This window comes from Caenorhabditis elegans, chromosome III (genome assembly GCF_000002985.6).
Source record: "Caenorhabditis elegans chromosome III".
NCBI classification, from domain to species: Eukaryota; Metazoa; Nematoda; class Chromadorea; order Rhabditida; family Rhabditidae; genus Caenorhabditis; species Caenorhabditis elegans.
In genome coordinates this window covers 5254254-5280522 of record NC_003281.10, presented here as the reverse complement: position 1 = coordinate 5280522, position 26269 = coordinate 5254254, and the positions used below count along the sequence as shown (strand labels likewise).

At 34.3% G+C, this 26269-nt stretch overlaps 12 protein-coding genes and 1 non-coding gene across 14 annotated transcripts; 4 read left to right on the top strand and 9 right to left on the bottom strand.

Moving 5' to 3' along the window:
- Positions 1 to 1178: 1178 nt before the first annotated feature.
- clk-1 (NADPH-dependent 3-demethoxyubiquinone 3-hydroxylase, mitochondrial) lies at positions 1179 to 2629 on the bottom strand (the record flags this gene model as incomplete). The annotated part of the gene is made up of 5 exons (NM_065727.4): positions 1179 to 1432; positions 1553 to 1665; positions 1726 to 1821; positions 1906 to 2046; positions 2494 to 2629. The coding sequence occupies 5 exons, from the start codon at positions 2627 to 2629 to the stop codon at positions 1355 to 1357; spliced, it is 564 nt and encodes a 187-aa protein (NP_498128.1). The 3' UTR covers positions 1179 to 1354.
- A 102-nt stretch (positions 2630 to 2731) lies between these two features.
- On the bottom strand, positions 2732 to 5234 carry toc-1 (similar to Transporter Of divalent Cations; the record flags this gene model as incomplete). 2 transcript variants are annotated; one of them, NM_001379701.1, is made up of 6 exons in its annotated part: positions 3081 to 3488; positions 3982 to 4204; positions 4328 to 4707; positions 4789 to 4934; positions 4979 to 5108; positions 5181 to 5234. In NM_001379701.1, the coding sequence occupies 6 exons, from the start codon at positions 5232 to 5234 to the stop codon at positions 3081 to 3083; spliced, it is 1341 nt and encodes a 446-aa protein (NP_001367624.1). The 2 variants fall into 2 exon arrangements, with proteins under 2 accessions (NP_001379769.1, NP_001367624.1); NM_001392094.1 differs by lacking the exon at positions 5181 to 5234 and having other exon boundaries at positions 2732 to 3488.
- Positions 5235 to 5757: 523 nt separating this feature from the next.
- Positions 5758 to 6718, top strand: daf-41 (Co-chaperone protein daf-41). Its single transcript, NM_065725.5, has 3 exons — positions 5758 to 5885; positions 6020 to 6369; positions 6476 to 6718. Exons 1-3 carry the CDS (start codon positions 5767 to 5769, stop codon positions 6532 to 6534), a joined length of 528 nt encoding a protein of 175 aa, NP_498126.1. The 5' UTR covers positions 5758 to 5766; the 3' UTR covers positions 6535 to 6718.
- A 333-nt stretch (positions 6719 to 7051) lies between these two features.
- Positions 7052 to 11768, top strand: ztf-8 (C2H2-type domain-containing protein). Its single transcript, NM_065723.7, has 11 exons — positions 7052 to 7133; positions 7184 to 7283; positions 7332 to 7618; positions 7695 to 8002; positions 8050 to 8132; positions 8522 to 8722; positions 8790 to 8933; positions 8978 to 9052; positions 9162 to 9478; positions 10592 to 10756; positions 11221 to 11768. Exons 1-11 carry the CDS (start codon positions 7054 to 7056, stop codon positions 11522 to 11524), a joined length of 2064 nt encoding a protein of 687 aa, NP_498124.2. The 5' UTR covers positions 7052 to 7053; the 3' UTR covers positions 11525 to 11768.
- On the bottom strand, positions 9488 to 10397 carry ZC395.4 (uncharacterized protein). Its single transcript, NM_001392093.1, has 5 exons — positions 10344 to 10397; positions 10089 to 10284; positions 9808 to 9941; positions 9650 to 9764; positions 9488 to 9598 (listed from the first exon to the last, which is right to left on the bottom strand). The coding sequence occupies exons 2-5, from the start codon at positions 10260 to 10262 to the stop codon at positions 9512 to 9514; spliced, it is 510 nt and encodes a 169-aa protein (NP_001379770.1). The 5' UTR covers positions 10263 to 10284; positions 10344 to 10397; the 3' UTR covers positions 9488 to 9511.
- Positions 11769 to 11941: 173 nt separating the features above from the next.
- Positions 11942 to 12675, bottom strand: ZC395.5 (Ovule protein). The gene is made up of 2 exons (NM_065722.10): positions 12574 to 12675; positions 11942 to 12173 (listed from the first exon to the last, which is right to left on the bottom strand). Exons 1-2 carry the CDS (start codon positions 12650 to 12652, stop codon positions 12028 to 12030), a joined length of 225 nt encoding a protein of 74 aa, NP_498123.1. The 5' UTR covers positions 12653 to 12675; the 3' UTR covers positions 11942 to 12027.
- Positions 12676 to 13208: 533 nt separating this feature from the next.
- On the top strand, positions 13209 to 13330 carry ZC395.12. The gene has a single exon (NR_101818.1). It is a non-coding gene; the product is annotated as a small nucleolar RNA ZC395.12 (small nucleolar RNA).
- gro-1 (C2H2-type domain-containing protein) lies at positions 13319 to 15410 on the bottom strand. Its single transcript, NM_065721.8, has 9 exons — positions 15219 to 15410; positions 15030 to 15169; positions 14696 to 14978; positions 14444 to 14640; positions 14122 to 14252; positions 13980 to 14073; positions 13661 to 13768; positions 13510 to 13607; positions 13319 to 13465 (listed from the first exon to the last, which is right to left on the bottom strand). Exons 1-9 carry the CDS (start codon positions 15385 to 15387, stop codon positions 13393 to 13395), a joined length of 1293 nt encoding a protein of 430 aa, NP_498122.2. The 5' UTR covers positions 15388 to 15410; the 3' UTR covers positions 13319 to 13392.
- A 116-nt stretch (positions 15411 to 15526) lies between these two features.
- On the bottom strand, positions 15527 to 16580 carry hap-1 (Inosine triphosphate pyrophosphatase). Its single transcript, NM_065720.4, has 5 exons — positions 16494 to 16580; positions 16169 to 16273; positions 16021 to 16126; positions 15899 to 15982; positions 15527 to 15799 (listed from the first exon to the last, which is right to left on the bottom strand). Exons 1-5 carry the CDS (start codon positions 16572 to 16574, stop codon positions 15621 to 15623), a joined length of 555 nt encoding a protein of 184 aa, NP_498121.1. The 5' UTR covers positions 16575 to 16580; the 3' UTR covers positions 15527 to 15620.
- Positions 16581 to 16685: 105 nt separating this feature from the next.
- gop-3 (SAM50-like protein gop-3) lies at positions 16686 to 19829 on the bottom strand. Its single transcript, NM_065718.8, has 8 exons — positions 19690 to 19829; positions 19308 to 19607; positions 18808 to 19005; positions 18619 to 18760; positions 18335 to 18405; positions 18130 to 18282; positions 17894 to 18083; positions 16686 to 17012 (listed from the first exon to the last, which is right to left on the bottom strand). Exons 1-8 carry the CDS (start codon positions 19813 to 19815, stop codon positions 16888 to 16890), a joined length of 1305 nt encoding a protein of 434 aa, NP_498119.1. The 5' UTR covers positions 19816 to 19829; the 3' UTR covers positions 16686 to 16887.
- On the top strand, positions 17124 to 17848 carry C34E10.9 (uncharacterized protein). The gene is made up of 5 exons (NM_065719.3): positions 17124 to 17200; positions 17252 to 17348; positions 17389 to 17499; positions 17545 to 17640; positions 17687 to 17848. The coding sequence occupies exons 1-5, from the start codon at positions 17190 to 17192 to the stop codon at positions 17807 to 17809; spliced, it is 438 nt and encodes a 145-aa protein (NP_498120.2). The 5' UTR covers positions 17124 to 17189; the 3' UTR covers positions 17810 to 17848.
- Positions 19830 to 20010: 181 nt separating the features above from the next.
- gop-2 (GPN-loop GTPase 1) lies at positions 20011 to 21500 on the bottom strand. Its single transcript, NM_065717.6, has 5 exons — positions 21347 to 21500; positions 20964 to 21299; positions 20525 to 20801; positions 20321 to 20481; positions 20011 to 20278 (listed from the first exon to the last, which is right to left on the bottom strand). Exons 1-5 carry the CDS (start codon positions 21488 to 21490, stop codon positions 20129 to 20131), a joined length of 1068 nt encoding a protein of 355 aa, NP_498118.1. The 5' UTR covers positions 21491 to 21500; the 3' UTR covers positions 20011 to 20128.
- Positions 21501 to 21636: 136 nt separating this feature from the next.
- Positions 21637 to 26085, bottom strand: gop-1 (Protein CLEC16A homolog). Its single transcript, NM_065716.7, has 16 exons — positions 25854 to 26085; positions 25675 to 25805; positions 25331 to 25629; positions 25087 to 25279; positions 24924 to 25039; positions 24716 to 24873; positions 24564 to 24667; positions 23765 to 23970; positions 23606 to 23665; positions 23303 to 23518; positions 23118 to 23243; positions 22948 to 23070; positions 22771 to 22900; positions 22465 to 22715; positions 22335 to 22415; positions 21637 to 22168 (listed from the first exon to the last, which is right to left on the bottom strand). Exons 1-16 carry the CDS (start codon positions 26051 to 26053, stop codon positions 21884 to 21886), a joined length of 2679 nt encoding a protein of 892 aa, NP_498117.3. The 5' UTR covers positions 26054 to 26085; the 3' UTR covers positions 21637 to 21883.
- Positions 26086 to 26269: the final 184 nt, after the last annotated feature.

The window sequence follows — 26269 nt, the reverse complement described above, 5'->3', positions numbered from 1 at the left end:
GTCCTTCTCTCAACTCCCATTGTGCCCAATGCAACTTGGCATCGTCCCTCGTTTGCCCATTTTTCGTTTTTTTAGGCGGATGGACCACTACAAAAGGAAATAGCATTGAAATTGAAGAGAGTTTCTCTCTAGTTGTCTATGCCTTCAGTTCTTTTTTCATTGATACGAATGAGTGTACTTTGACCAAAAAAAGTATGAAGCAAGTTGAGACTGGGTTTTTTTTTGGAACAGAGGAGGGACAACTAAAAATGAGTAGAGATGAGATGATGTTTTGGATAGATCAAAAGATTAACCGGACAGTGTTCCGGATTTCAGGTTTTTGGTCAAATGTGGATGGGATTACTGTCATTTTCAGATATTATTCTGAGAGACTTGTGGATCTTATTGAAAGAATTCAAAGAATGCTGTAAACAAAAATTATCTTGAAGCTTCAAAATTCCTTCTTATGGAGCTTCTTTTGAATCGCCTAATAACTTCAATGCTGAAGTTTTTTTGTTACCGTAACCTGTTACCGAATCAAATTTTTTATTAACTTGCCGTGCTCGTGATTAGCTCGCAATTTTCTCCGGTTTTCTTGTATTTATTCTCGAAATTTATAAAACCATTTTTCCAAAATTTGAATACTTTAAAATTTGAAAGTTATATTTCAAACTATAGTACTCTTTAAGGACGCACAACTTTTCGTATTTCAGAAGTATTTATCGTTTCGAGACCGGGTACCGTACTTTTGACTCAAAATTCTCAAAATTTTGCTTCATAAAATATTGAAAAAATACCGTAATCGCTTATACGGTAGCTGAAAAGTATTGTCCGTGTCAGGACCGAAATCAATAATTTTTTGGGGGAATCGCATTACTTTAAAATTAATCAATTTTCGTAATATGAAAAAAAAAACCAATATCTTCTGAATTCATATAAAGCCTGATTGAAGCAACTTTAAGGATATATAAAATTCAAAAAAATGAGAAAAAAAGTTCTGGTCATCATCAGAAGTTGGCAGACAACTGGAGAAGTCCCAACTTCTGTTTCCATTGTCCACTCGTTTCCTTTTTTTCTCGAATCCTTGTGTCCACTTTGTTTATCGCCGTGTTTACCACGCCTAAATGGCTCTCGAAGAAGAAAAGAAGAAGCAACTTCCTCTTTTTCTGACAAAATTCGGTTTTTTGGTTTCAAAAAAAGAACTAGAATATTGTTTATCTGCAGTGGTCAGTCGGACATTTCTAACGAGAAAATATTTTCAAAAAAGTTGTTTTTACAAAGAGTTGAGGATCATCTAGAATCTGGGGAATAGCAGCGTCTATGGGGATATTTTGCAAAGAACCATGGAAGAAAAGGGACACATTATTGAAATTGTTCAAATTTTCTCAGCAATCGCAATAGCTCCCTTGCATCCAGTTTGAATAATCCATTTGAGAGCCGAGTAGGCTGGAGCCTGAAAAATTATTTTTTTGATAAATATTTTTTACAATGTTTTACTTTTGTAAGATTCTAGATGGAAAAAAACAAATTGAAGAAAATTCACTAAAATTCACTTAAAGGAGCGTACACGAACCTTCATTCCATCGTGTTCTACTCCAGTATCATGATGATGAAGCTCCTCATCACGTAATCTTGTGAGAATTTTCAGCAATTCTTTGTGTGTTTCAGGATCGTCGGCAAGGAGTTCTAGAAATTTCAGAAAATTTTATTTTCTAAAAAACTTTCCAATTTTTCATTTTGGAATACCTTTCAATTGATCATTATAATGTTGTCCAATGAGTTCTTCAACTGCAATTGTACAAGCCATTGCACCTTCTTTTCCTAGAAGTGCTGAACCGACACCTGCAAGGTAAATAGTAAAATTTGGCAAAAAACGCGTTTTCTTAATTATCTGAGCGTTTTACAGCAAATCCACAAACTTCTTACCGAGAGCATAAGCAGCCACACTGAAAACTGGAGAGAAAACAGTATGAGGTACATTGTGTTTAGCAGCTAATCTTTCCATTGTATCTAAATGTTCTTTCTCCTCATCCCACATCTTTTTGATTACTGAACCAACAGATGAACCTGAAAAAAAAATTTCCTTATTTTTTTCCTTAAAAAAATGGAAATGGTTTTTTAAAAATTTCTGAAGCGATGTTATCTATTCGTAAAAAAAAAGCGATACCCGGTCTCGACACGACATATTTTTATTAAGTGCAAAAATATATGTCCCTTTAAAGAGTACTGTAATTTCAAATTTGGGCTGCGGAATTTTAATCGATTTTTTAGTTAAAAAACACATGTTTCTAAAAATTTGTTGAACTCTATTTTTTTTCTAAAAATAAATATTTTTCATCGGGAAAACGATGAAAAATCGATGAAAATCGTAGCAGCTGAAGTTTCAAACTACAGTACCCTTTAAAGGCGCACACCTTTTCGATAAGGAAAAATCGCAAAATTGCGTTTCAAATTAGTTTTCAGCAACGAGTTTTTCGAACATTTTTTGTTTCATATCCAGTCAAAAGTGAGGACCTTGCAAAACAGCCAACTGTCCAGCGTAAATCCGATCGGCTCCAAGCTCTCCAGCATGATCAACTCGAATGATCTTCTCTATAAGTGCTTGACGAGAAGCAGCAGTATGTGCTCCACGGGTTATTACACGGAACATCTGTATTTCAACGTTTTCAGTGGAATTTTATGTGTTGAAAACATTATCACAATGGTTTCTGCCAATTTTAAAAATGTCAACAAAAAAAAAATTTTTAAAGGAAAATGTATTCTATAAAATTAAATTGTAAAAAGAAGGAGCAAAGCTTTCGAAAAACAGGGAACAATGAATAAATTAATTAATTTAAATATCACTAGATGAGAATTCATGGGAAATGAAAATACAATCACAGCTATAAAATCCAGGAAAAAAGTAAATAAATTAAAGTTTTGGTGGCGGGAACACTAGAAGAGGTAAACAAATGTACTGGGCCAGCCCGGATATGTACAGAAAATACGACATGAAATTCAGTTTTTGGTTGAACTCTTAAACTAGATTGGATTGAAATACAAAATAGGATTGAAATACAAAATAGTGCGAAACCCGATGTTTTCAACAAAAATCTATAGCACTAATGATAAAAAACGCCGTCATGACTATGTCCATGATGATTGTCTGATCCTGCAGAATGACTGTGTCCATGATTATCATTATTTCCTCCATGACTGTGACCATGATCATGTTCGTTATGATCATGACTATGTCCATGAGAGTCGTGGCCATGATCATCATGTCCATGACTGTGTCCATGATCATTATGATCATGAGAATGTCCATGCCCATTATCATGTGAATGATTTCCTTCACTCTTATGAATATGTCCATTCGAATATGGAACTTGCTCTCCTGCAGACCATGCAGCGTCTTTGACAACTTGAACAGTCAGCACTGTGATTACAGATGAAAACTTTTCGGTTACATGAGCCAAAACATTCTGCTCATCCGCATCTCGTCGTACACGAACATCAACAGTGCCAACCTGAAAATAATAAAAAAGATTAAATTTTTAAATATTTTTATTGATTTTTTAACATAAAATAATTATCTTATAAATAATCCAATTGTATAAAATCAACTAAAATTTAGTGCCAGTTTTTGAGGCGTTAAAAATGGTTTTAAATTTCGACCATGTTTCGATTGCTTTTCCTTTTCGAACTTTTCGACCTAGGATTTCCTCATCCTCCCTGGCTCAATCGGTAACTGAGTTCAACTCTCCACCACGGGAAAATTTTTTGCGAATTTTTTCATCCCAAAAAAATGGAAACTTTTTTTTTTTGCTACAATTGCTACAATACATTGACACTTTTTTTTTCTAAATTAGTAAATTATGAAACGCGAAATAAAAACTCGAAAAGTTAGTTTTGAAAAACCGGACGTCTTATTAACAGATTTTTGAACAAATAATTGAGGAATTTTGAGAATTATTAATAAGAATTTTACTTTTTTTAAAATGTTTTAAACTGAAGATTTACCAGCGAGTTAAAATCCAGTTGCCAGAAACGTCCACTCTTCAACTCAAGAACACCGTCTATGTGAGAAGCTTCAGAAATACACCGATCAATTTGATTAATCAAGTGCGGAGGAGTTGTTTGAAGTAGAATCATTCCAGTATATGTTGATAGTGGATACATCGTTGAGAACACAGCAACAGAGAGCAGCAGACAGCATACTGGATCAGCCCATGCGAAGTCGTGCCTAGAAATGAGAAATTTTATATAATTTTTTTAATTGTCTGATTTATTGAAGGTCATAGCCGTAAAACGGTAATTTATAGGCCAAAATTATGTTTCAAATGAGGTGTATGATAGCTAAACTCACTTGAAATGTTCACATAACAAGTTCAGTCCAGTAGTCGTCAAGGCTAACAATACCATTGAATTGATTCTTGGCAGAAGAAGACGCGAAAGGCCAGGAATAACCCAGCACACAGCATGGGACAAATCAGCTGCATGCTCTTGCAAACTTGAAGCCGTTGCTGATTGAAGAACATGTTGAAACGGTTGATTTTTAAGAGCGTATGCTGAGAGAAGCAGCGCCACTGAAGATGCAGCAGAACCAACAAAATATGGCCAGCCGCCGATTTCTTCTACTTCATGTTCGTGAGCCGCTGAAGCATCATGAGAACCATGGTGATCAGGGGATAACAAGTGCTCGAATGATTCCTTCGATAAAAAGATGGAAAATAGTTGAGCCAACACCTGAAGAAGGTTATTTTTAATCTCAAAAATACTGATTCCAATTGGAATACATTTTTAATATTTAGTGTTTCAAAAACTCACGGTAGTACTAAAGACTGCCAAAACCGGTACTCTGGCTAATCCGTAACTAAATTTATGCGTTGGTTTTTCGGTTATCGACATGGAATACAGAGACGCGAATTGGGAGCAAAACGAAAAAATCGTAATCCAAAGAGTTGACATTAGAACTGAACAAAAAACTATTATTTTTGCACTCAAATACAACAATTACCTATCGAGTGGCTCGTTGATACGCAATATGCCAAAATTCCAACACACGCCAGGCATATTAATGTGGAAATTAGTCCTCGTTTCCCTTGAGGATGGTGTAACGACCTTGATACCCATGAGAAGCTGACCATCTGAAAATAGAACACTGCATTTTTGTTTCTGAACAATTTTAGACGCATAAAACAATAAATTAACAACTATACGCTGTGGAAGTCAACACGATTCAAATTTTTCTTCAGAAAATCCATTGCTTCCATATTTCCATCAAAAAATGTTCATTGAACGATTTAAAATTAAGCTGAAATGAGCCAAAACCTCGTAAATGGAGACGTGTTCGTTCAAAGGCGCGCGCACTTTCACCACTGGGTCTCGCCGCGATTTGGGAACTCTCTCGAATTATTTGAATTTCTGCCGTTTTATCATCTTCATTATGCGTTTCCATGGCAATTTTCCTGAAGAACATTCGCGACTTTATATTTCTAATCCATTTACGTTTATATTCAATGCCATTCGCACTTAAAATATATCGATTTTGGCCAATAGTCCTTGTATTTAGGAGAAAAAGGTTGTAAGAGAAAAATCAATCGAAAAAAGAAATTAAGTGGACAATTCTTGCTTGTTATTGCCGTGATATGAAAACATTTTCATCTGATGGCTTTATTTTCGTCAATTTGCATAATCATGCTAATTTCAACTGTGCGCTTATTTATATGTCGTGCACCTTCCTTGAATTTTATTGATTATTGTTCGTATCCGTCTAGTTCTCTTTTCGAATTACAGGCAAAAACCATGGCTAAGCAACCAACAGTTCTCTGGGCCCAGCGTGAATCACTTGTCTATCTGACCATCGAGGTTGATGAGGCGAAAATCGAGGAACTGAAAGGAGAGGGAAACAAGCTTCACTTCCAGTACGTTTCGGATTAATATTTCGATTTCTATTTTAAATGTTTAAATACGATATGAAGCATATTTCTTGCTTCCTAAATATTCACAGAATGTTCATGATGGTACATAGAATGAGTCGTAATTCGTAAATTTTCAGAGGAAGCAGCAAAACTGACAAGTACGAAGCAACTCTCGAATTCTTCGACGAAATCGATCCTGCATCCGTAAAGCACACTGGATCTTCAACCCGCGTCGTTGAGATCACAGTTCAGAAGAAGACCCCAGCCTGGTGGCCAAGACTTCTTCAAAACAAGGGAAAGGTCCATTGGTTGAAGGTTGACTTTGGAAAATGGAAGGATGAAGACGAGGATGATGAGGCTGAGGATGCCGGAGCCGGAATTGGCGGTGGAATGGCGAACGGATTCGATTTGAACCAGTACATGTCCCAGATGGGAGGAGCTGGCGGAGCAGACTTCGGAGGTCTTGAGGATGATGAGGAAGATGACGGTAAGTATTAAGTGCAATAATATCCTTTTTGCTTACTATTAGTAATTCGTTAATGATAGAAAACCAATGTAGTATTAAAATGTTATTTATTATAAAAAATTTTCAGATATGCCAGATCTCGAAGACAACGAAGAGGAGGAAGGAAAGAACGGAACGAGAGCTTAAGCAACTCCTCAAGTCCCAATTGTTTCATTAAAAATACAATTTGAATTTCTCTAATTTAATTCTTTATTCATTTTTCTCTATCCCGATTATTCCTCTTCCAGTTTGTGAACGCTTCACGTATCTCAGTCACAGAGTTTCATTTATTGTTTCCACTTTAAATATTTATTGAGTAAAGTGATATCACACCCATCTTCTTGCAGTGAACTTGTGAATTCTGACGGCTTAATTTTTATCCCGCATTCGTTTTTCTAATCAGTTTCCATGGGCAAGAACACAATTGGTAAGGCTCTGGTAATACTTTTCTAAAGTTGTTACTTTTTTTAAAATGTGAGCATACAAGGTATTTAATTTTGTCTTCTTTGTGGATCCACATGGAGAAAAAACTCCTGAAGACATAAATTTTACTCATTCAAGCTGGATAATATCATTCAAATCATATCATTCAAGTTAATACGCTTTTTCCGATCAATCATCTGAATCACAGCCAGAGATTAAATTATGAAATCGTATTTTTAAGATATGAACCAATTAGTGTGTCCATTGTGCTGCGAAACGCTGAAAGAGGAAGGCGCACACTTCTACAAACATTTTAAGTACAAGTGAGGATTTTAAATGTTATTTCTATTATTAAATTCATATATAATTTTAGGAGATATGCATGCGGAGAGAGCACATGTGATATGGGATTCTACACACAACAGGAGCTCAATGCTCATTGCTCGAAACACGGACACAAGCGCTCTTTTCAGGTTTTGAGACGATTTTCTACAATTAAAAATATTGTTTTTTTTCTTCAGAAGACAGTAAACCCATACATTGACAAAATGATATCGGTTGTTGTGGAAGACGCATACGCCCTAGCGACTGACGATATGGAAACTGTGCTTGAGAAGCGATGGGGAAGAGATCCGAGATCAGTGTCACCGACTTCACCTGTTAAAAAGACTCCTACTGATAGTGCAAAGAATAAAAGAAGTTCCGTCGTAACTCCAACATCTCCTCCAGTGCCAAAAAAGGCAAAATCGGGAACTTCTACGACTTCACCATTTGCATTTTTAAATAGAAGAACAAATAATTCTGAGAGGTATTTATTCACTAAATACAATTTTAACAATGCCTAGATTCCGACAAAGCCCTCGTTTTAAAAATGATATATTCAGCTCACTCTGCCCCAACGCCTCCTCAACATCAGCTCAGCCAGCTTCATCAAGTTCAGCTCAAGCTATAGTTGATTCAACAACCAGTGAACATAATATATCTATTGATAAAACAAAGAAACCGAGGAAGAAAAGAAACGAGTCAATGACAGCAGCTCAAAATCAAGAGAAAGCTGGAAAAAATGCAAATTACGATGAAATGTCAGCGATTGATAAACTAATTGGATGGTTTGATCCAAATGTTCCAGAGAGACGAGATGCTGCAAAAGTGAAATGTGCGGTTTGTAATGAAGAAATAGTTTATGATTTTAGTGAGTTTTTGAAATCTCTAAATTCGAATTTAGTTTTTATCTTACAGTTCTCCGAAAAGGACACGTGACTCGTTCCCACATGGCAGCTGATGTAGCACCAGAAGATTATGATGATTTGCTGAAAACTGCGGTATGTACAGGAAAACAAATTAAATTGAGAACAAGGCTGTGCAGCAAATCTACAAAAACAAATTTAAAAAAGGAATATGATATTTCATTTTGAGGCAAATCTGAATTCGAGAAGGAAAAAAAAAGAATTATTCTTATTTTTTTCGAAACAAAAAACGAAAAATCTACAGCCCTGACGGTGACTTTCCTGCACTTTTTGAGATAATTTTCGAGTTTTTTTCTCAAAAATAAATATCATATTCAGATCGAATGAACATTTCCCCCACACTGTTATATTAATTTTTAATTTGAATTAATTGATTATCATACTGAAATTATAAGTTTTGACCCTGTATCTACATTTATCCTAACTAGGTTGCAGTTTTTAAATTAAGAAAAAATGAGTTTCAGATGGATCGATCGTATCCAGATCTCCCAAATTCGGATCTTGCTTGTCAACTTTGCATGACTGGTGCTGAAGTTCGAAAAAATATGCGCCGAGAGCATATCGAGAAGCTGCACACGACGAGTCTTCCACCGCTAACATGTCCAGTTGGAGAATGTGAAAAAGGATTCAGAAGACAGTGTGATTTGAGTTCTCATATGAAAGATGTATAGTTTTATTTATTTAATTTATAATAAAGCTAGGAAATTGACAAAAAAAATCAAAGAATTCCAGACACACAAAGCGAGCATGGCAGTGTACAAAAATGCAACATTTCAACAAGTTCGTCGCCGTCGAAATGCTATGATAAACGAGATGATCAATAAATGCTTTCCGTGGTCTCGATTAGAAGCAATTGAGAATAAGACTGTAGTTGGGGTTTGTTGAATTATTAAAGTTTTCTGGGTAATTATGAGATTCAGGAGAAGTCGGATTCTGTTAACCGCGCTCCTGTCGATCGCTCGTTTGACACAGATGTTCGAGTGAGAGACGTTAACGTAAGTTTTTAGAAAAATTATCTACGGGAGTCATCACGACCAAGAGTGACATCCAAATTTTTTTTTAATTGAAATTTAATTTTTCAATTCTTACAAAACACATTTTCAGAAAACTCGCCGTGCTCCTCAATACAATGCGAACCGATCTTCGTCGTCCGATTCTGATTCAGAACATGAAGAAGCAGCGTCGGTGGCTACGGGAGAAGTTTCCGAAACTGGTGGAACCGATGATTTCCCGCAAGACGTCATATACATATGTCATCAATTCAATACGGAAGTTGCTCAAAAACTGTCGCAGATCGTCAGAATAAAGCCAGAGATCATTGATGTGGAAGACGTGCTTATGAATGATGTTACAATGGAAATAAATGAGATTCCAGTTAAAGAAGAAACAGAGGAAGAGCAACCGAAAGAGGAAAATAACAGGTAAAAATTGCATAGATTAAGCTTTATTCGTTTTTAAGTAGTTTTCTCGCTGCTTCCTGCAATCTTCTTTTCATCAACAGACAATTGTTGCGTTATCTCAAGTTTTCGAGTTTCCGTAGCCTGGGAAAATAAGAAAATATTTAGATTAGTCTAAAAATAAATACTCCTCACCTCTTTAGAGTTGCCCTTCAGTATTGCTTTCTCGAATTTCGGAAAATCGTCATCCAGCGTCACATACTCGGGATCTTTGCTTTCCTTCATTCCGGTCACAGTGCGTTTCGCGTCACTGTAATGAGAATGATTGGGAAATTAGTTATTATTGTGCTTACAGTTTTCTTGGTGGAGCTACAGATGGTCCATGTGACATTTCTGAAGCTTTTTCGGCAATCTTCTTGAGTTGAGACACCGCCTCGTTGTGTTCATCCTTTGCATCACGATCACTTTGCCTTGGTCCCTTGCTCTTCTGAAAAAAGTCATTTTCCAATAATAAATGCCTGAAAACTCTTGAGAATTGGCGAAACTAACTGAATTTTTTTTTAAATTTACGGTTTCGCCGCCAAACACCACTTTTATCTGCGCCCTTCTAATAATATTTCCATCCCTCTCTTACCTCCTTGGACGGAACTTTTGCCATTTTGCTTGCTCCCTTCTCTCCCGATTGAGCTGTTGTCGAATGTGAAATTGACTTCATTTCGGGATTAACACTTCCACCAGTACCAGGAGTCGATAGATTCTTCTTCGCCGATTTCATTTTCTTCTTCTGCTTACACTTTGTGACACACATTTTTGAACTACTACACACGTGCCTGGAAGTGTGCGGAAATTGTTCTTCAACGGAAACGATAGACGAAAAAAATAAACTCACTATTACAGTTCGATTTATTGAAAAATGATAATCGAACAGATGAGTGAAATGATTAAAAATAAGAACTGATGAAATTGAACCTTTTTGAATATTTCGTTTTGATGTTTTTTTCTTACGTAAATAGTTTAGATTAATATTTTTCTCCCGTAAGGTTACATATTAATTCCTTTTGAAAGTTTTTTGAAATTTTTTGAAAATTGCCCGTTTTTGGAAAGATTCAGTACTCCATATTATTTTATTATTTTCAGTACTCTACCATCAATTCCAATTCCATCAATCTTCTCACCATATGAGCCAATTGTTCCACCACCAGCTACATCTCCAGATCCAATGAATCCGCCAATTGCATCACTGCTTCCAACTCGAATTCTCAGTGCGACAAACGTTTTGGAGAATAAATATAATGAAAATGTGTGAGTTTTTACGAAATATCTGAAAATTAAAAAAAAACAACTTTTGATGTTTCCTATCAATTTTGCAAAATTAAAAAAAGATGGGCTAATTATTTTCAAATTCTCGCGTTAATGAATTGCCTAGTTTAACGTTTTCAGCTCGTTTTCCGCGAAAAAATTATTTATAACGGTGAAACTGTTTTTAAGTCAGTTTTGAAGTTTTAGTGAATTTATTTTGGCCTAAAAATTGAAAAACTCATCTTCATATTAAATATTTTTTATACTGAAAAACATTTGTTCAGCCAGGGAATTTAAAAATAATTAGCCCATCTTTAATTTAATTTAATTTTCATTTATATTTATTACGATAGTAAGATATGGAAAAAAAATCATTAAAAAATTATAAACGTTTTAATTTTTAAGCAGTTAAATTCAAAATCAGATCAGTTTTAACCATCATTACAATATATAATTTCTAATTTCAGTAGCTCAAGAAGATCGACATCACGTGAACGTTCTTCCAACAGAAACTACGATGAAAGATGGTCTCGAAATGACTACAGTAACCCTCGTAACTACAGCAATCGTTCATTCCATCAACGAAACCAACGGGGACATTCATCATCGAATCGTTTCAATTCTCCATTTGTTAGTCGAAATAACTACAACAACAATTCTGAAACAACTGAAGGATCTTCTCGTCGTTCCGAATATAATTCTTCGTCTTCCAATCATCATTCCCGTTCGTCATATCGTGGCAATCGAGATGATCGAGGCTCTCGATGGTAAAGCCGCCATCAATATTATATATGCATTTTCCTTCTAAAACCGTTCAATCTTCAAATATTTCCCTTAACCTTCCAGTATTCCAAATCAGCTTGTGCGAAATTTTAAGAAAATTTCTCGAAAAATCTAAATCTCCTTCGCTTTCAAACATCAAATTTAGTTTCTGTGTGTTAGTATATCCTAGCGTTTCATATCTAAGATAACAATTCTCAATTATCTCTTTTTAGTTAGCAATAAAATAATGCCATTGTTGTTTGACTTTAATTGTTGAATCTCTCGTTCTGTTTAAACGAATATTCCATGTGTGTTGTGTTTTATAATATTTTATTGCTTCTATCGTTCTCCAAAGTCTCGATTCAAAAATCCATGTTTCTAAATACGGAAGTGAAACTAAAACTGTTAAATCTAAAATTTTCGAATCAATATAAGTACATTTATTTACAGAAACAAAAAATTACAATTTCAACATATAAAATTACAAAAATCAACAAGAAAACGATATAATTTTAATACATTTCTTTTTCAAATGGATCATCAATCTTGACACTAAAATCCATTGATCGGTTCAAAAAATCGCGGAATTGTTCGATTAAACTGTCACGGCGACGACTTCCGATAGATTCCATGTGACAATCCATTGATGTATCAGATGCTGAAAATTTTTATAATATCAATAACTTTAGAGGGGAAAATTACCTGAAATATATTACCGAGACGCAAAACCTTACGATTTTTACACCAAACTAAGGCGTCCGGTCTCGAAACGACAAACATTTGTTCAATTCGAAAAGGTGTGCGACTTTAAAGAGTATTGTAGTTAGAAACTTGTGTTTCTGCGGAATTTTCATTGATTTTTCTATTTTGTTGAAATTTAATTGTAAAACATATTTTCTTTTGTTGACAATCTACAGTACTCTTCAAAGGTACACACCATTCACAAACATTTGTCGTATCGAGACCGGGCACTGTATTTTTGACAAAAATCTGGGTAAATTCTCAGGGTTAATACAGCAATTAATCAACATATAGTTTTCATTTAAAAAAGAACAAACCATCACTGAAACGTCGCTCCCTTTCATCGTCACCACCAATCTTCTTCAAATCCATAAAATCTTTGGTCGATTTGTCCATTCTTCTAGTTCTTCTCAACAATCAAATGAATTATCAATCAAATTGTTCGTCTTTTCCTTTTTATATTATTCTTTTTTTAGCGGGTACCTAACCATCTAAACAATCAAAAATGGGTGGAGAAGGTCGATTGACACACGTGATTATATCTTCTACATGCTTTTTCTTATCTATTTGATATTAATAAGGTAACATTTATGGTAAACACTTACGAATGCAACACAGTGTATCGCATTTCTGCTCGTGGAGCAATAACATGGAATAGGTTTTTCTTGAATATTCTAATACAGGTGCTATTTTGAAAATGTGTATAAAAGCCAATATTTTAACTAACATGTTCCGTCATGTGAAGTGGTAATCGGCAGTCCCCCTAGTGAACAATTTTCAGACGGAATAATATCGATCCAAAAGACATCGCCACATGTTCTCCTCTCCTCTTCCGGTAACTAGTCACTGAGACAATCTATAAATCTGTAAATGTACACTGTCTATCATGTACCATTTAGTGTACTGGATATAACCTAAACTAATGTCCAAATCTATAATGGTTCAATTCTCACAGCTATGACGAGTTCTTGACGACATGACGTCATCACTGACAATTAAAGATAGTTCCCTTCGTTCGGGTTGACTATCGTCGGAGATGTGGACGAGCGCCTAATCTTCTCTCTGAGCTGTTTTTTTATTTAGAGAACAATCAACAACAAAAATAATTTAAGTTAACAAAAAATAAATATAGCGTCTTATGTGCGAGTCTCTGCCAATTTCTTTTGCTTAGCATGATGCTTGTGCTTTTTCCCATCGATATGTTTCTGCCTGAAAAAATTCATTTCGAAATTATAATATGTATTGAAACAAACCAATTATCTTTTCCAGTCATTGAAATATTACAGATTTCACAATTCAGCAGAATATTTGCATCGGACCCTTTTAGAATTGGATTGGTGTCTGTGGAGATCTGTAGAAATTTTAATTTGTGATTCGGAAATTTTAGAATTTGTGAAATTTTACATCTTCAAATAGATCGATTCCATTCATCCATTGATCAACAATGTCCATTCCATCACTAATTATTCGGTACTTGTCAGATGTATCCAGCATTTTTGTACTTGCCATTTTCTGAAAATTATTTTTAAAGTGAAGTAGAGTGAATTAATTAAAATAGAAAAATGTTTTTTTTTAATTTTCTGGTCGTCACTTTATGACTTTAATTCAAAATTTCAATTTTTTTGATTAGTTTTACTATAATTTTCAGCCATTTTCAGCCAATAACTTTGTTAATTTAGTAAAAAAGTTCTTTAAAAATTCAATTTTTTTAAAATCAACATACCCGATCACCATCCGACCGTTTTAAAAGTCTCGATCGATACCACCGTCTCTGGCGCCGTGCATATTGTCGAGTGTGAAGCTTCACATCATCGCATCTGAAAATAGCTTGGAATTTATAAAAATTGAAAATAAATTTAAATTACCCTTGCTTGAACAATTTATCCCCATTGAGTGTATCTCTTTCTGATGGGTCCAAATTGAGCCATGGAACGAATTCTTTAAGACCAATACATTGCATGACACCATATTTGCTGTGATTTATGTACTCGGCGTGCTGAAAATTTAGTTTATAGAGTATAGTAAAAATCACAATGAAATAATGCCTCAGTAAGCTAAAATAAATACACGAACATTTTCTGAACAGTTTTCAAAAGTTTAAACTTTTTTGGAAAATAGTAAAGAATGAAAAAAAAACAAAATAATAAAAAATTTTCTTTTTTTTTCTGGAAAAATTCAAATATTTACCTCGTTATAAAACTCGATCAATTCATTCTTCAAACCCAATTTAATCATTTTATCAACTCTTCCATCAAGTCTTTCTTCTAAAACTTCAGGTGTTGCATCCATAAAAATAACTAAAGAATTATCAAATCGTAGTCGTCCACCCAAATCAACAGTTTCATCTGATTTCTGTTTTTCAACAAGTTCACTTTTTCGGATTCCTGCAAAAAACTTTACTTGATTTGTTTTTAATCTGGAAATTTGCAAATCAATTACCAGTTTCTCTGAAAATTTGCAATGCTCTCTGTACTCGATAACGATTATTTGGATGTAGAAGAAGTGCTGATTTTTCGTCGATTTTTTTCAATTCATCCCATAATTCTTGATTACTAATTCCTTCTTCAGTGTCTTCAGATGACGATTCTGATGATGTTCTCGATTTGGAATCCACGTCATCTGAAGTGTTGGTTTCAATCAGATTATTCTCATAAAGGACACTTTCAGCATAATAAGTGGTTCCTCCGACAATTACAGGAATTTTTGAACGGGCGCGGATTTTCTGAAAATTATGAAAATTAGGATCAAGTTCAAAAAGTGGCGAATTAAGCACTTTAATAAGATCCAACGTGACTTCTCGGAAACTATGTACATTATAAGATGATGATTCAGATGGATTCAAAAATGACATCATATGATGTTGAATCCCTTCAGATTCTTCTTCCGTTATCTTATTCGTGGCAATGTCAAGTCCTGAAAAACGAAAATTAATTAATTTAAAATTGAAACAAAACCCATGTACCTTTATAAAATTGCATTGAATCTACACTAATCACCTCTCCTCCATATTTCTTTGCAATTGCCACTCCAAGATCACTTTTCCCGGTTCCAGTGCACCCAATCACGAAAATAATCGGATCCGTTCGCATTTTGTAAGGTTTCAGAAAATTCAGAAATTTCCTGAATATCATAAACTGTAGAGTTCAGGGTATATCTGAAATGTTATTATTTCCTGACGATATTTTTAAAAAATCATACAAAAAATATAAATATTCTTTTGTAGGAAGGTTAAAATCCAGAAATTACTCTTTTCTCATATCTAATATTAATGTAAAAATATTCTTTTTTTTTTAAATAAAAGCAAATGCATAACAACGGAAACTTAACAAATTTTCAAGAAATTGCATAGATGAGAAAAAATAATTTAATTATTCTGAAAATATTCCTTGAGGAGTTCCAGAGCCTTTGCACGATGAGAAATTTCATTTTTTACATCTTTATCCATTTCTCCGAATGTTTCTTTAAAACCATCTGGCTGGAAGCATGGATCCCATCCAAAAGCAGTATCACCACGTGGAGCAACAATTTGACCAGGACATTTTCCTGAAATAGAAAAATTGAAAAAAAAATCTCTCATAAATTGAGGAATGAAACAACTAAATTAACATATAAAATTAAAGAATTAAATTCAAAAAATCATACCAGCAAATACATGAATAGGTTTTCCGAGTCCTTCAGTGTACGCAAAGATGCATTGAGCATAGGCGGTTTTGTCAGAAAATCCGGCTGAAAAATAAGTTTTTTCAAAAAATTAAAATATTTACCTAGCATATTATGTAGTCCTTCTGGTTTCAAATTCTTCAAAAACCACTTGATATAAGGTCCAGGAAGACCGCCCATTGCGTTGAAGCATAAACTTGTGTCTTCGACCTGAAATTTGACAATTTTTAGAACAAATACAATTTTCCATACCAAAACGGGCCCTTTTACAGCTTCAACAGCCTCACGGCACTTTCTTTCGGCAATAAATTCGGGTTCTCCTTGGAATTCATCCAAATCGACATCCACGTTTGAAACCTGAAAATATTTAATTGATTGATTACGGTACCCGGTTTCGATACGACAAATATATAATTTAAACAAAAACTCTAAAAATATCTCCACGGCAACGAAAGATTGAAACTTTTCTTTGAAGGCGCACATTCGTTTGTATTTAACAAAATATTGTCGTGTTGAGACCAGGCATCGTACTTTTGGCGCAAAATTTCGCGTTCGAATAATATCAAATATATTTTACCTCGAAATTCTTCAAAATAGCCTTGACTTCTTCAAGCTTCTTCACGTTTCCAGTTACGAAATTGATTTTTCGTAGGCTCATTTTTTTCTGAAGATAGTTTACTATAAAACACCGACAGTTTTAAAACGAGAAATATAAAGTGTTCGAATTACTATACGAACATTTCCATAAAATGTACAACATCTTTAGAGCAAGAAATTCGATAATTTTTATTAAATTTGCTTCCTGAAAAAATGGAATTCCTAGAACACAAAAAAACTCATATTTACTCTGACTTCTAGCACAGCATTACGATGAAAATAACAATAAAAGGGGGAGAAAAAGAACTGAAATTCTGTGAATTTATCGTTTTTCAAAAAAATCTTTTTGAGGGGTGCTTGCATCCAATTAATCTCTACAAGAAGTTGACACCAGCTCCAATATGGAATCCACCGAGCAATGAATCGCCGAGCACATATTTCAATGGATACGTGTAGTTGAGTTCCAGCCGGAAAATACTTTTGAACACGAATGCGAGTCCTGGAAAATTGAGATTTTTTATTAGAAGTTAAGATTTAAATTATTTTTTTAACTACGTGAACGTTAATTTATTTAATCTTTCATTTAAATTTATTTATTTATGAAGATTTTATTTCAACTTTGAAAGACTAAATTTAACTTCCACTTTCAATCTTATCATCGTAAATCGTTTCAAAAATGAGTACAGGGTAAGTTTATTAGAGGAGCACTTGTCCAAATGAATTAAAGCTGATCTTTAGAACACCTCATTACGCAGCTGATAGAAGCAAATCAAGAAAGAGCAATAATAATCGATCAATTCCATTCAGAACGCCCACAACTCAAAAAGTGGTGAAGGTATGGTGTTTTCTTTATGCAAAAATATAACATTTTTTAGACATCCATTCGTCTTGGACCCGTGAATCCTCCGACGCCAACTAGAAACACACAAGGCGGACACGGATTTTCTGCAGAGTTCTTGGAATATAGAAGAAGACGTCAAGAGAGAGTGAGTGACTTGAATTGAAATAGATTAATTAGAAAAATGTTGAAGCACACCGTCCGTCTGGCTAAACTACCGAACGAGACTTTAATTATTGGAGGAGCCAATCCATTCGACGCTAGAAACGTACCAGAAGCCATCAAAAAGGTAGTCTGCATCAATATTTTTTGGAATAATTTTGAAATTTTTTCAGTTTCGAGATTTAGTTGATGAGAAGATTGGTGACAAAGTACACAAGAAGGATGCGAACAAGTCAAAAATTGTATTCCGCGAGGAAGAAGAAGAAACTCAGAATGGAACTATCACTATTGATTAATGAGCGTTTTTTTTCAAATAAATAAAGCTGATCTATTTTTAAAAAATACATTTCATCCAAATGTTTCCTAAATTTCAAACTCACCAAATCCGGCTGATACTCGTTGAGTATCCTGTAATTGTTGCACCAAATTTTTGGAATGAACTGATGCAACACTTCCAGATGCAAGGAATGCGTGTGCAAATAGCATATTTGGTGGAATCAATGGCCGATACAAATGAACGACACCAGCAAGTGAAGCACCTCCTCCAAGACAACTGTTATCTGCTTTAACCTGAAAATGATTATTTGACTTTCAAGAGAATTTCGTTAAAACTCACTCCAATAGTATTCAGACCAAATCCTCGAACATCCTGTTGTCCACCCAAATAACATCTATCCAAAATATGAACTTCTCGATCTCCGAGTCCTTTCAAATGTTTCGCTTGGAATGAGGCGGCAAGAATGAAACCGAGTGGAAGAGGGGCAGCTGCCTGGAATTATTTTTAATAGAATTTGAAATAATTGTTGAAATAAGGTTGTTACCTGTAAATCTAATGTATTCTTCACAAATGACGCATCACCAAATACTCCTGCGTACTCTTGAGCAAAACGAGCTGAAAAAAGGAAGAGAAATTAATGAAACATTTTCCGGTTGGTACGGAATTTTTATCGACTTTTCGTAGTTTTTCCAATTTTTTACATATTTTTTATCAACAAGAACGCGCAAGAACTGCAAAATTTCGCGTTTGGGTACATAATACAGTTTTTTTTCGTTCGTAATTTTTTCGAAAAAGATATTTTTTAAAAATAGTCGTTGTTACTCTTACCAAGAATTCCACGACTTGCAAGAATAGGTCTATCTCTTGTATCAACAGCTACAGCATTCTCCAACGAGAATTTCAAAGTGTGTCCGGCTTGTTCACGAACTGAAAATGCGGCATCTCGAGTGGCACGAAGTGTTCTCCATATCTGAAGAACTGTATCATAGTTTGGACAAAACACTTATAATACTTTACCGCATTCAATTTGACTTGATGCAAAAGCTTTTGATTCCATAGTTGTCCATTATATGCAAGAACAGCTGCATTCTCATCAACATCTGATTGATTCCATGGCATATGTGCAAGTGAACGGTATAGAGTCGCTGATACATTCGAATATTTTTGCCATCCCAGGAATGGTTTGATTGCGGAAATGTTGAAGCAGTGATCGCCCTGAAGATATTATTTTTTAGGAAATTCTACAAAATGAGCCACTTCATCATTTTCTCTTAAGACTTGTATAAAATTTAGTGATAGAATATAGCTTTAATTTCAGTTGGAAAAATTTTTGAAAGTTCTCCAAAATTGTTTGGAAATTGGAAATTTCTGAAATTTTTGAGCACTTTTTTTCAATTTTTTTCATGTGAAAAAGGCTATTTTTAGATGAAGCAAACATTTTTTTATACTTCCAAATTTTATAATTAAAAAATATTGGGAGAACATGCCAAACTGGCAGTGCCAACTCTCGTCCTTACCTTTACAGTATATGTATACTGTGTATTGATTGCCTCTCCTCGTCCTCCAACACTTTGTTTTCCGGCATTTAAACTGACATCCGCATCTCCATTCGTTGAAACTCCTGCTTTGACTCCAGCAGTGAATGATTTTGGTTCTCGAACTAGGAAATTGACAACATATCCTTCATTTGAGCTTGGAGATGTATCAATTAGAGCAACTGCATTATCCATTAATCCAACTTCTTGAAGATGACGAGCCGCCAGATGAGAGTTATGAACAAGTTCATCTAGATTTTTACTTCTGTATAATTCGGAAACCTGAAAAAACATGTAAGTTGAATTTAATTCACAATTTATATTTTCAATTGAATTGTGCAACATTTTGAAATTTGGGTAGTACCTCCTTAACCAAAGCATCGTTTTTTGTGATGCGAACTCCATGAAACTGTACAGCTTCGACGATTGAAGGCACTCCGGATGCCTTTGCACGGATGGTCTGTGCCTTGTGGAACGTCTTTTCAGACATTAACCACTAGGTTTCTGGAAAAAAAAAGGTTTTAAATGTTGGCTTTTCAAGCGAAGAACCTCATTTTTGGAAAAGATCTTCAAAATTTCCTATATTGAAAAAATGAGGAACCTTTTTAGAACGTTTTTTTGAAAAAAAATTATTAATATATGAAAGGTTAAGGTTTAAAACCATTTCCAGATCAAAAATTATATTGATTTTTGCAACAAGTTTATGCAAAAATGAGTAAAATGTAAAACAACGCAACAAAATGAGAACAATAAGAAGTAAACAGGGATCAAAATAGAATAAAAATTCAAAAACAAAAAGAAAATCAGGATCTTTCGAGTTCAGCATCCTCCTCATTCTCTTCATCGACTCCGCCCAAATGAATTCTATCGATTTTTGAATTCAACTCCGACTCCAGAAATTCGTCGGGATTGGCGACTTTGTTCAGGTCGTGAACAGCTTTTCCTTTCAGAGTCTGAAAATTTGAAGATAATCAGAATTAAATTACTACAATTACCTCTTCATCTCTTTTCTTTCTCTCCTCCTCATCCAATAGTTTTTTCTCAGCCAACACTTTTTCATACATTGGAACATATTCTTTTTTGTATGCTTCAACACTTTCATCGATTGCTGTCATTACATCTTCGAATCCTTCTCCAGTTGCAGAACTGACGCAAACTGAAATTTATTATTTAAAAAAGGTTTTATTTCGAATAAAAACCTGTTTTCAGTCCGCAATAGAATTCATCAAGAACGAGACTCAATGAACGACTCAAATCATTCATATAACTGCTTCTGGCATCCTCTAAAGCTTCATCAAATCTTTCGAAATCTTGCATCCATTTGAGTGCAAATGTTGGTTTGACAATATCAGCTTTGTTGAAAACGACAATGAATGGAAGTTTGGTACGGTAGAGAATGGAACATGCGTAGAGCATATTGGACATGAATGTAGTTGGATTTGTGGCACGAGCGGAATCCACAATGTACATTACCACCTGAAAAGTCGAAATTAATAAATATGGAGTAGAATCGACTTTTCATTTTGCTTTTAATGATAGAAAATAGACCAAATATAACTGTAAAAAATGTTTAAAAGTCAAAAATTTATTAGAATCTTTTTTCATTTCAAGCAGATTTCATAAATCAAAATCCCTTACCGTGGGATGGCTACTTGCCAATGAATCAGTGATAATAGATCCACTAGCACTCCAAGTGAATGCTTCAATTTGTCCAGGAGTATCAAGAAGACAAACTGAGAAATCAGAAGATCTCTTATTAATCAACTCAATTACTTTATCAAAACGAGTACACATCAGGTTAAGACATGTCATAATTGCTCCATTTGGTCCCATTCCGAATTCTTTCATAACTTCCTTGTATTTCACAGTATCTCGAATGTCAACATTCACTGGATAAGGTACTTTGCTAACTGCCGGATCCAGATTAATCACATATGGAGGTGTTTTACGAGCATGTAGGAATGCTGTGAGACGCTGAAAATAGTAATGTTTGAAAACTCTCAAAATTGAATGAAAGTTACCTGAACAAATGTCGTTTTTCCAGAACCAGCCATTCCAAGAACCAAAATCGATGGTTTTTGATTCACATTTGGTCCAGTTTGAGGTGATGGCTCTTCTGAAGCTTCGGCCGAAGAAGATGGAAGATTTTCAGCTTTTTCAGCCATTTTTGAGAATCTGAATAAATAATCGGTTTTTCTGTTTGAATAATGATTAAAAAGTAGATAGATTCGGCATTTGAACCATTTTGAAAAAATATACACAATCTCAAATGCAGTTTTAAAAATAAAGTAGATTTACAGAAAAAAAAAAGAAATTAAAATAAACAACCGGTAATTGGGAAAAAAATATGGCTCGAATAGGTGAGCATAAAAGTAATTGTTTTTGTTTCAAAAAAAAAAGAGAACTATGGGCAAGAGAAATATCACATGTTCACTGGTTTGTTTTTTCGGAGATTTGTGATTTTAACTAGACGATGTGTAAATACAGTACTACAAAGAATAGGAATACTTAAATACAATTTACAGCATAAAATGATGAAACTGAAGAGATATTGATCCCTAGGATCTTCTTTCCGAAGAACTACTCGGTTGAGTTGGATCATCTGGTATCATTCCTGCATTTCTAGATGCTGATCTAAGATTTGCAGAATAATGTCCGGGACGTCCTTGGCTTGACGATGATGATGTGGAAACAGTTTTTCGTACACTTCCCGGTGCGCATCCTTTCACAATTCTGAATGGATTCATTCGTGGTGATGACGTCATTGTCGCTGGATCGATACGTGGAACTCCAAGAGCTGAACATATCGCCTGAAGTTTCAGACCACGTGCTGTTTGGCGACCCTATAAAGAGAAATAAAATGTATATTCTACCTGAAGGGATAGTTAAATTTCGCTTTCGTTTGGTTTTCGTTTGGTTTTAGCGGCAAATTCAAACGTTTTCAATTAATTTCGCCGATTTCGTCCATTTACAATAACTTTCCGTCTTTTTGGTTATTTTTTCCGTTACCTTGGTGAGCCGTTGCTTTGCTGCCATACACCGAATGTGATCATCGAATATGAACTTTGCAGTTAAAACCGGATGTCTTTTCTGAAACAGAAGTAATTTTTTGATTTTTTTTTCCCGTTAGTATTCTTACCTTAATTCTCGAGGGTTGCCCTTCCACCACAACATGCAAAACTTTCGAATCCGTAGAATCTCCATTAATTGTTGTATCTTGAAGAAGTCCTACGAATCGAACAATTGCCCATCCGGCTTTTCGAGAATCCGGTTCGACAAGAATTAATTGAAGTCTATCAGTGACAAGGAATCGAGCAAGACGATCACCAGGTTTTCCAAGAGAACATAGTTGTTGAGGAACCACAGTGCAGGATAGAAGATCCGAATTATCTGAAAATTGTTAATTTGAGTAGAAATATGGTGTTTTCTATGCAGATGAACTCACGTAAATTAATACAATCACCGATGGCAACTGGTTCCTGATCAGAATTCAACACTCTCACAGGTAATTCTGTGTCTCCTTCACCGGTCAAATCTCGTTCCAATTTTCGAATATGTAGGTAGAATACGATTTGCTGCAAATATATATATAATTAATTTTCAAATTTAAAAAGTTTCCTACAGTTCTTATTCGTTCTTCAAATCCACTGGGCAATCGCTTATGAAGTAGCAGATTCGAAAGAGGAGTTGCAGCTGGAGGAAGAAGCATTTCGTGACCGATTATATCGAAATTCACGTGATTCACCTGAATAAAAAGGATGAATTAAATTATTTTCGGACCTCTTGGCTTACTTCAAATTCTGCATATTCATCCTCAAACCACTCCAAAAACAGATTCTCTCCATTAACATATTGTCCAATTGATGATAAAAGTTTTAGACGAACTTCGAAGCATAATTTCGTTAAACTGGTATGTACCTGAACAATTTATGAAATTTAGATTCTGATTTTGCTCAATTTTGAATTTGTAATCTTACTTTTTCATCATCAACAGTCATTAAAATTTGCCGAATTACAAGACATGCAAGTTCCAATGTAATTGGTCGAATTCGATTGTCATCTGTTCCAACTGCTTTGATAATCGATGAAAGTGCATCAAAAAGTCGACCATCACATCCAGAAGTCGACGGAGGTGGAAGCTCATCAACAGCAGATTGAAATCGAGAACGAGATTCTGACTCCACGTTTTTAGGCTGAAATTGCTGAGTTTTAGGTCAAGGAAAACTGGGGAAAACTATATTTTTTTTTTAATAATTAATACATGCACGTTTTCTACTCACTTCTGGATCACTTATTGCTGAATTTTCAGTATCAACCAATACATCATCCACCAGATCTTCCTGTAATTTTCGACAGGATTTTTGAGCACTTTGAAGAAAATTTTCAAATTTAAAAATATTAAAGTTTGTGTAACAATCAATGTTGATTTATTTACTTACCAACGTTTGTTCTTCAGGAACATCATGAAAAATCTCATCTTCCTCGGTCGCTTCTACTCCAATTTCAGTGATAGCTCTCGTTCGCTTTGATATGGAAGACGTAGATGCTATTCGGAGACGAGCAAGATTCTGTTGAGCTAATGAAGTTGTCGTTGATTCTTTGAGCACTGGGAAGTTGGCAGCAGATAGAAGTTCTCCAACATCGGCTGAAAAATGGATTTTTTTTGAAAATTTATTTTGAAAAGAGGAATATTTTATAGAGTATCGTCATGTTATTAATGTTTCGGCAAAATTTGGTTCAATTGTTTTTTAAAAAACAATGTTACTTAAAACTTTACTTGTTGAGCTTCACAAATGCAAATCTTAGATGGATTTTGTAAAAACGAAGATTTATTAAACCTTTTTTTTTAAATATTCCTATTAAAAAGCCGATGAGAACGGTAAAAAAGCATTCAACGCTAAAATAAAAACAGCTCTTTGAGCAGAAAACAAGATAAATCAAACAAAGCGCGGCGAGACCCACACAACAAGCTACGCATGTGTCCCTTTAAATTTACATTACTTCGGCAATTTCTGCGCGCCCTCTTTTTATTCATTTTTTTTAAATAGAAAATTATCTGGATGACGATATTTACTGTATGATATCAAAAAAATTTGAAAACTGTTCATGCAAAACTAAAAAAATGAAGAAAACGATCACAGATGAACAGGAACTTTACAACATTGAAAACTTACTGTCTGAAGAGGAGTTATTGGAAATGGAAATTTTAATTTAACAAATCAATTTTTTAAAACTCACCATTATTCTGAAACATTGAATAAATCAGCATTAATCCATAGAATGCCTTCGAATCGTCTGCTTGACTGGAATCAAATGCTTCCAGTAGAAAATCGAAAAATACGCTGAAAATACTATATTCAAAGCAAAAATTTTAAAATTTCAGCTCTTACTGGTCTTCATTCACATATTCTCCGGTTGGTGATGATAATGTAATCGGTTCTAAGCAATATTTCTCATTATGACGTATCCAATGGGTCGTCAAAGTATTCTGAGTGTCAAATAGGAAAGATGATAAAAATGTATATATTGTTTCATGGTGACGAACTATCTGAAAAATAAATAAATTAGAAAAATGTAATTTTAAATGTTAAAACTCACCAATAAAAATTCAGAGAAAAAAAATAACGCAGAAATCGGAGTGAGTAGAAGTGAATGATTATCTCTTCTTGGTGATATACTTGAAAGTAATAGAGGGCTTAAGTATCGTGTTGTTACTGAAAATTTAACATTAAAAACTTGATTTTCCAGCAGTAAAACTGACCTAAAATTGATAAACTTTCGGCGACAGCTTCCACATCCAATAGTTCACCAATATAATGAATCAAATCAATTAAATCATCCACTTTTCCTCGTAATCTCTCTCGATTAGCTAACACATTCTCAGCAGATCGTACAAATGTGTCCATTTCAAGTGAGAGACCAACTAGAGAATCTATTAACTCCGATAGATATTCCTGTAATATTTATTGCTTAAATACACCTTTTCAAAATAATTTTCTACTAACTTTTGTATGCTTGATAGCGAAAATAATCATTGAATCATCTTGAACTCTCACAATATTTAAAAGAATATTTCTAACAGCAATTCGAACCATTGATTCATTCCAATTATAAAGCTTCAAAACTTCTACCAACAATGGAAATTCTTCAGTCGTTTCATTGAAGAAGAAGTGGATTGTAGCTGGATTCAGTTTAAATGAAAGAGTTTTCAGAAAACTAATGTAGTAAGCCATGATCTCATCATTTTGTAAATCGAATTTGTGGGAAATAATCGAGTTTACATGATTGTTACTTAGAAGGAAATCTGAAAACTGGCAATTTTAAGCGAAAATCCATATAAAAAACTTACAAAGTGAAGTTTCATGTCGAATATTTTCGAATAAAATGTTCAAAGTCTGCAGTAATTGTACATTTAGTGGTGTGTTTCCTTGTTCCATAATTTTCAAGAAATAAAGAAGCATTTGCCGCTCAAGGAAGAAACTGAAATTCAACATCAGATTTGAAAAAAAACATTGGAAAAAAACTCACTCAAAAACCGAAGCATCATTCTGATCGCCCCAAATGAGAATTTCTGCGATAGCTCGTAATGCTTCTACTAATATTTTCTTATTGTTTTCCGTAACTTTCTCATTTTTTGTGAGCACTCCTTGTAAATATTTGAGGTATTCCAAAGAATGCGGATTTTTCGGCTTCCATAGTGACCCAGAAGAACCAAGCTTGCGGAACATTATCGATTTTGTTCCAGGTTTATTGGTGCATTCTGAATATTTAAATATTTATTCAAAGTTTAAAAAGAAAGATTTAGCTTGAAAATTAAATTAAAAGAGAAGATAAAAACTGCGCACAAGGGTGCGCCGAAAAAAAGTTTTACTTCTCAAACGATGCTCCGAAATAACGTTTTCGCGTGTTGTTTATTACTTCAAATTTCAGTTGTTTATTTTTCA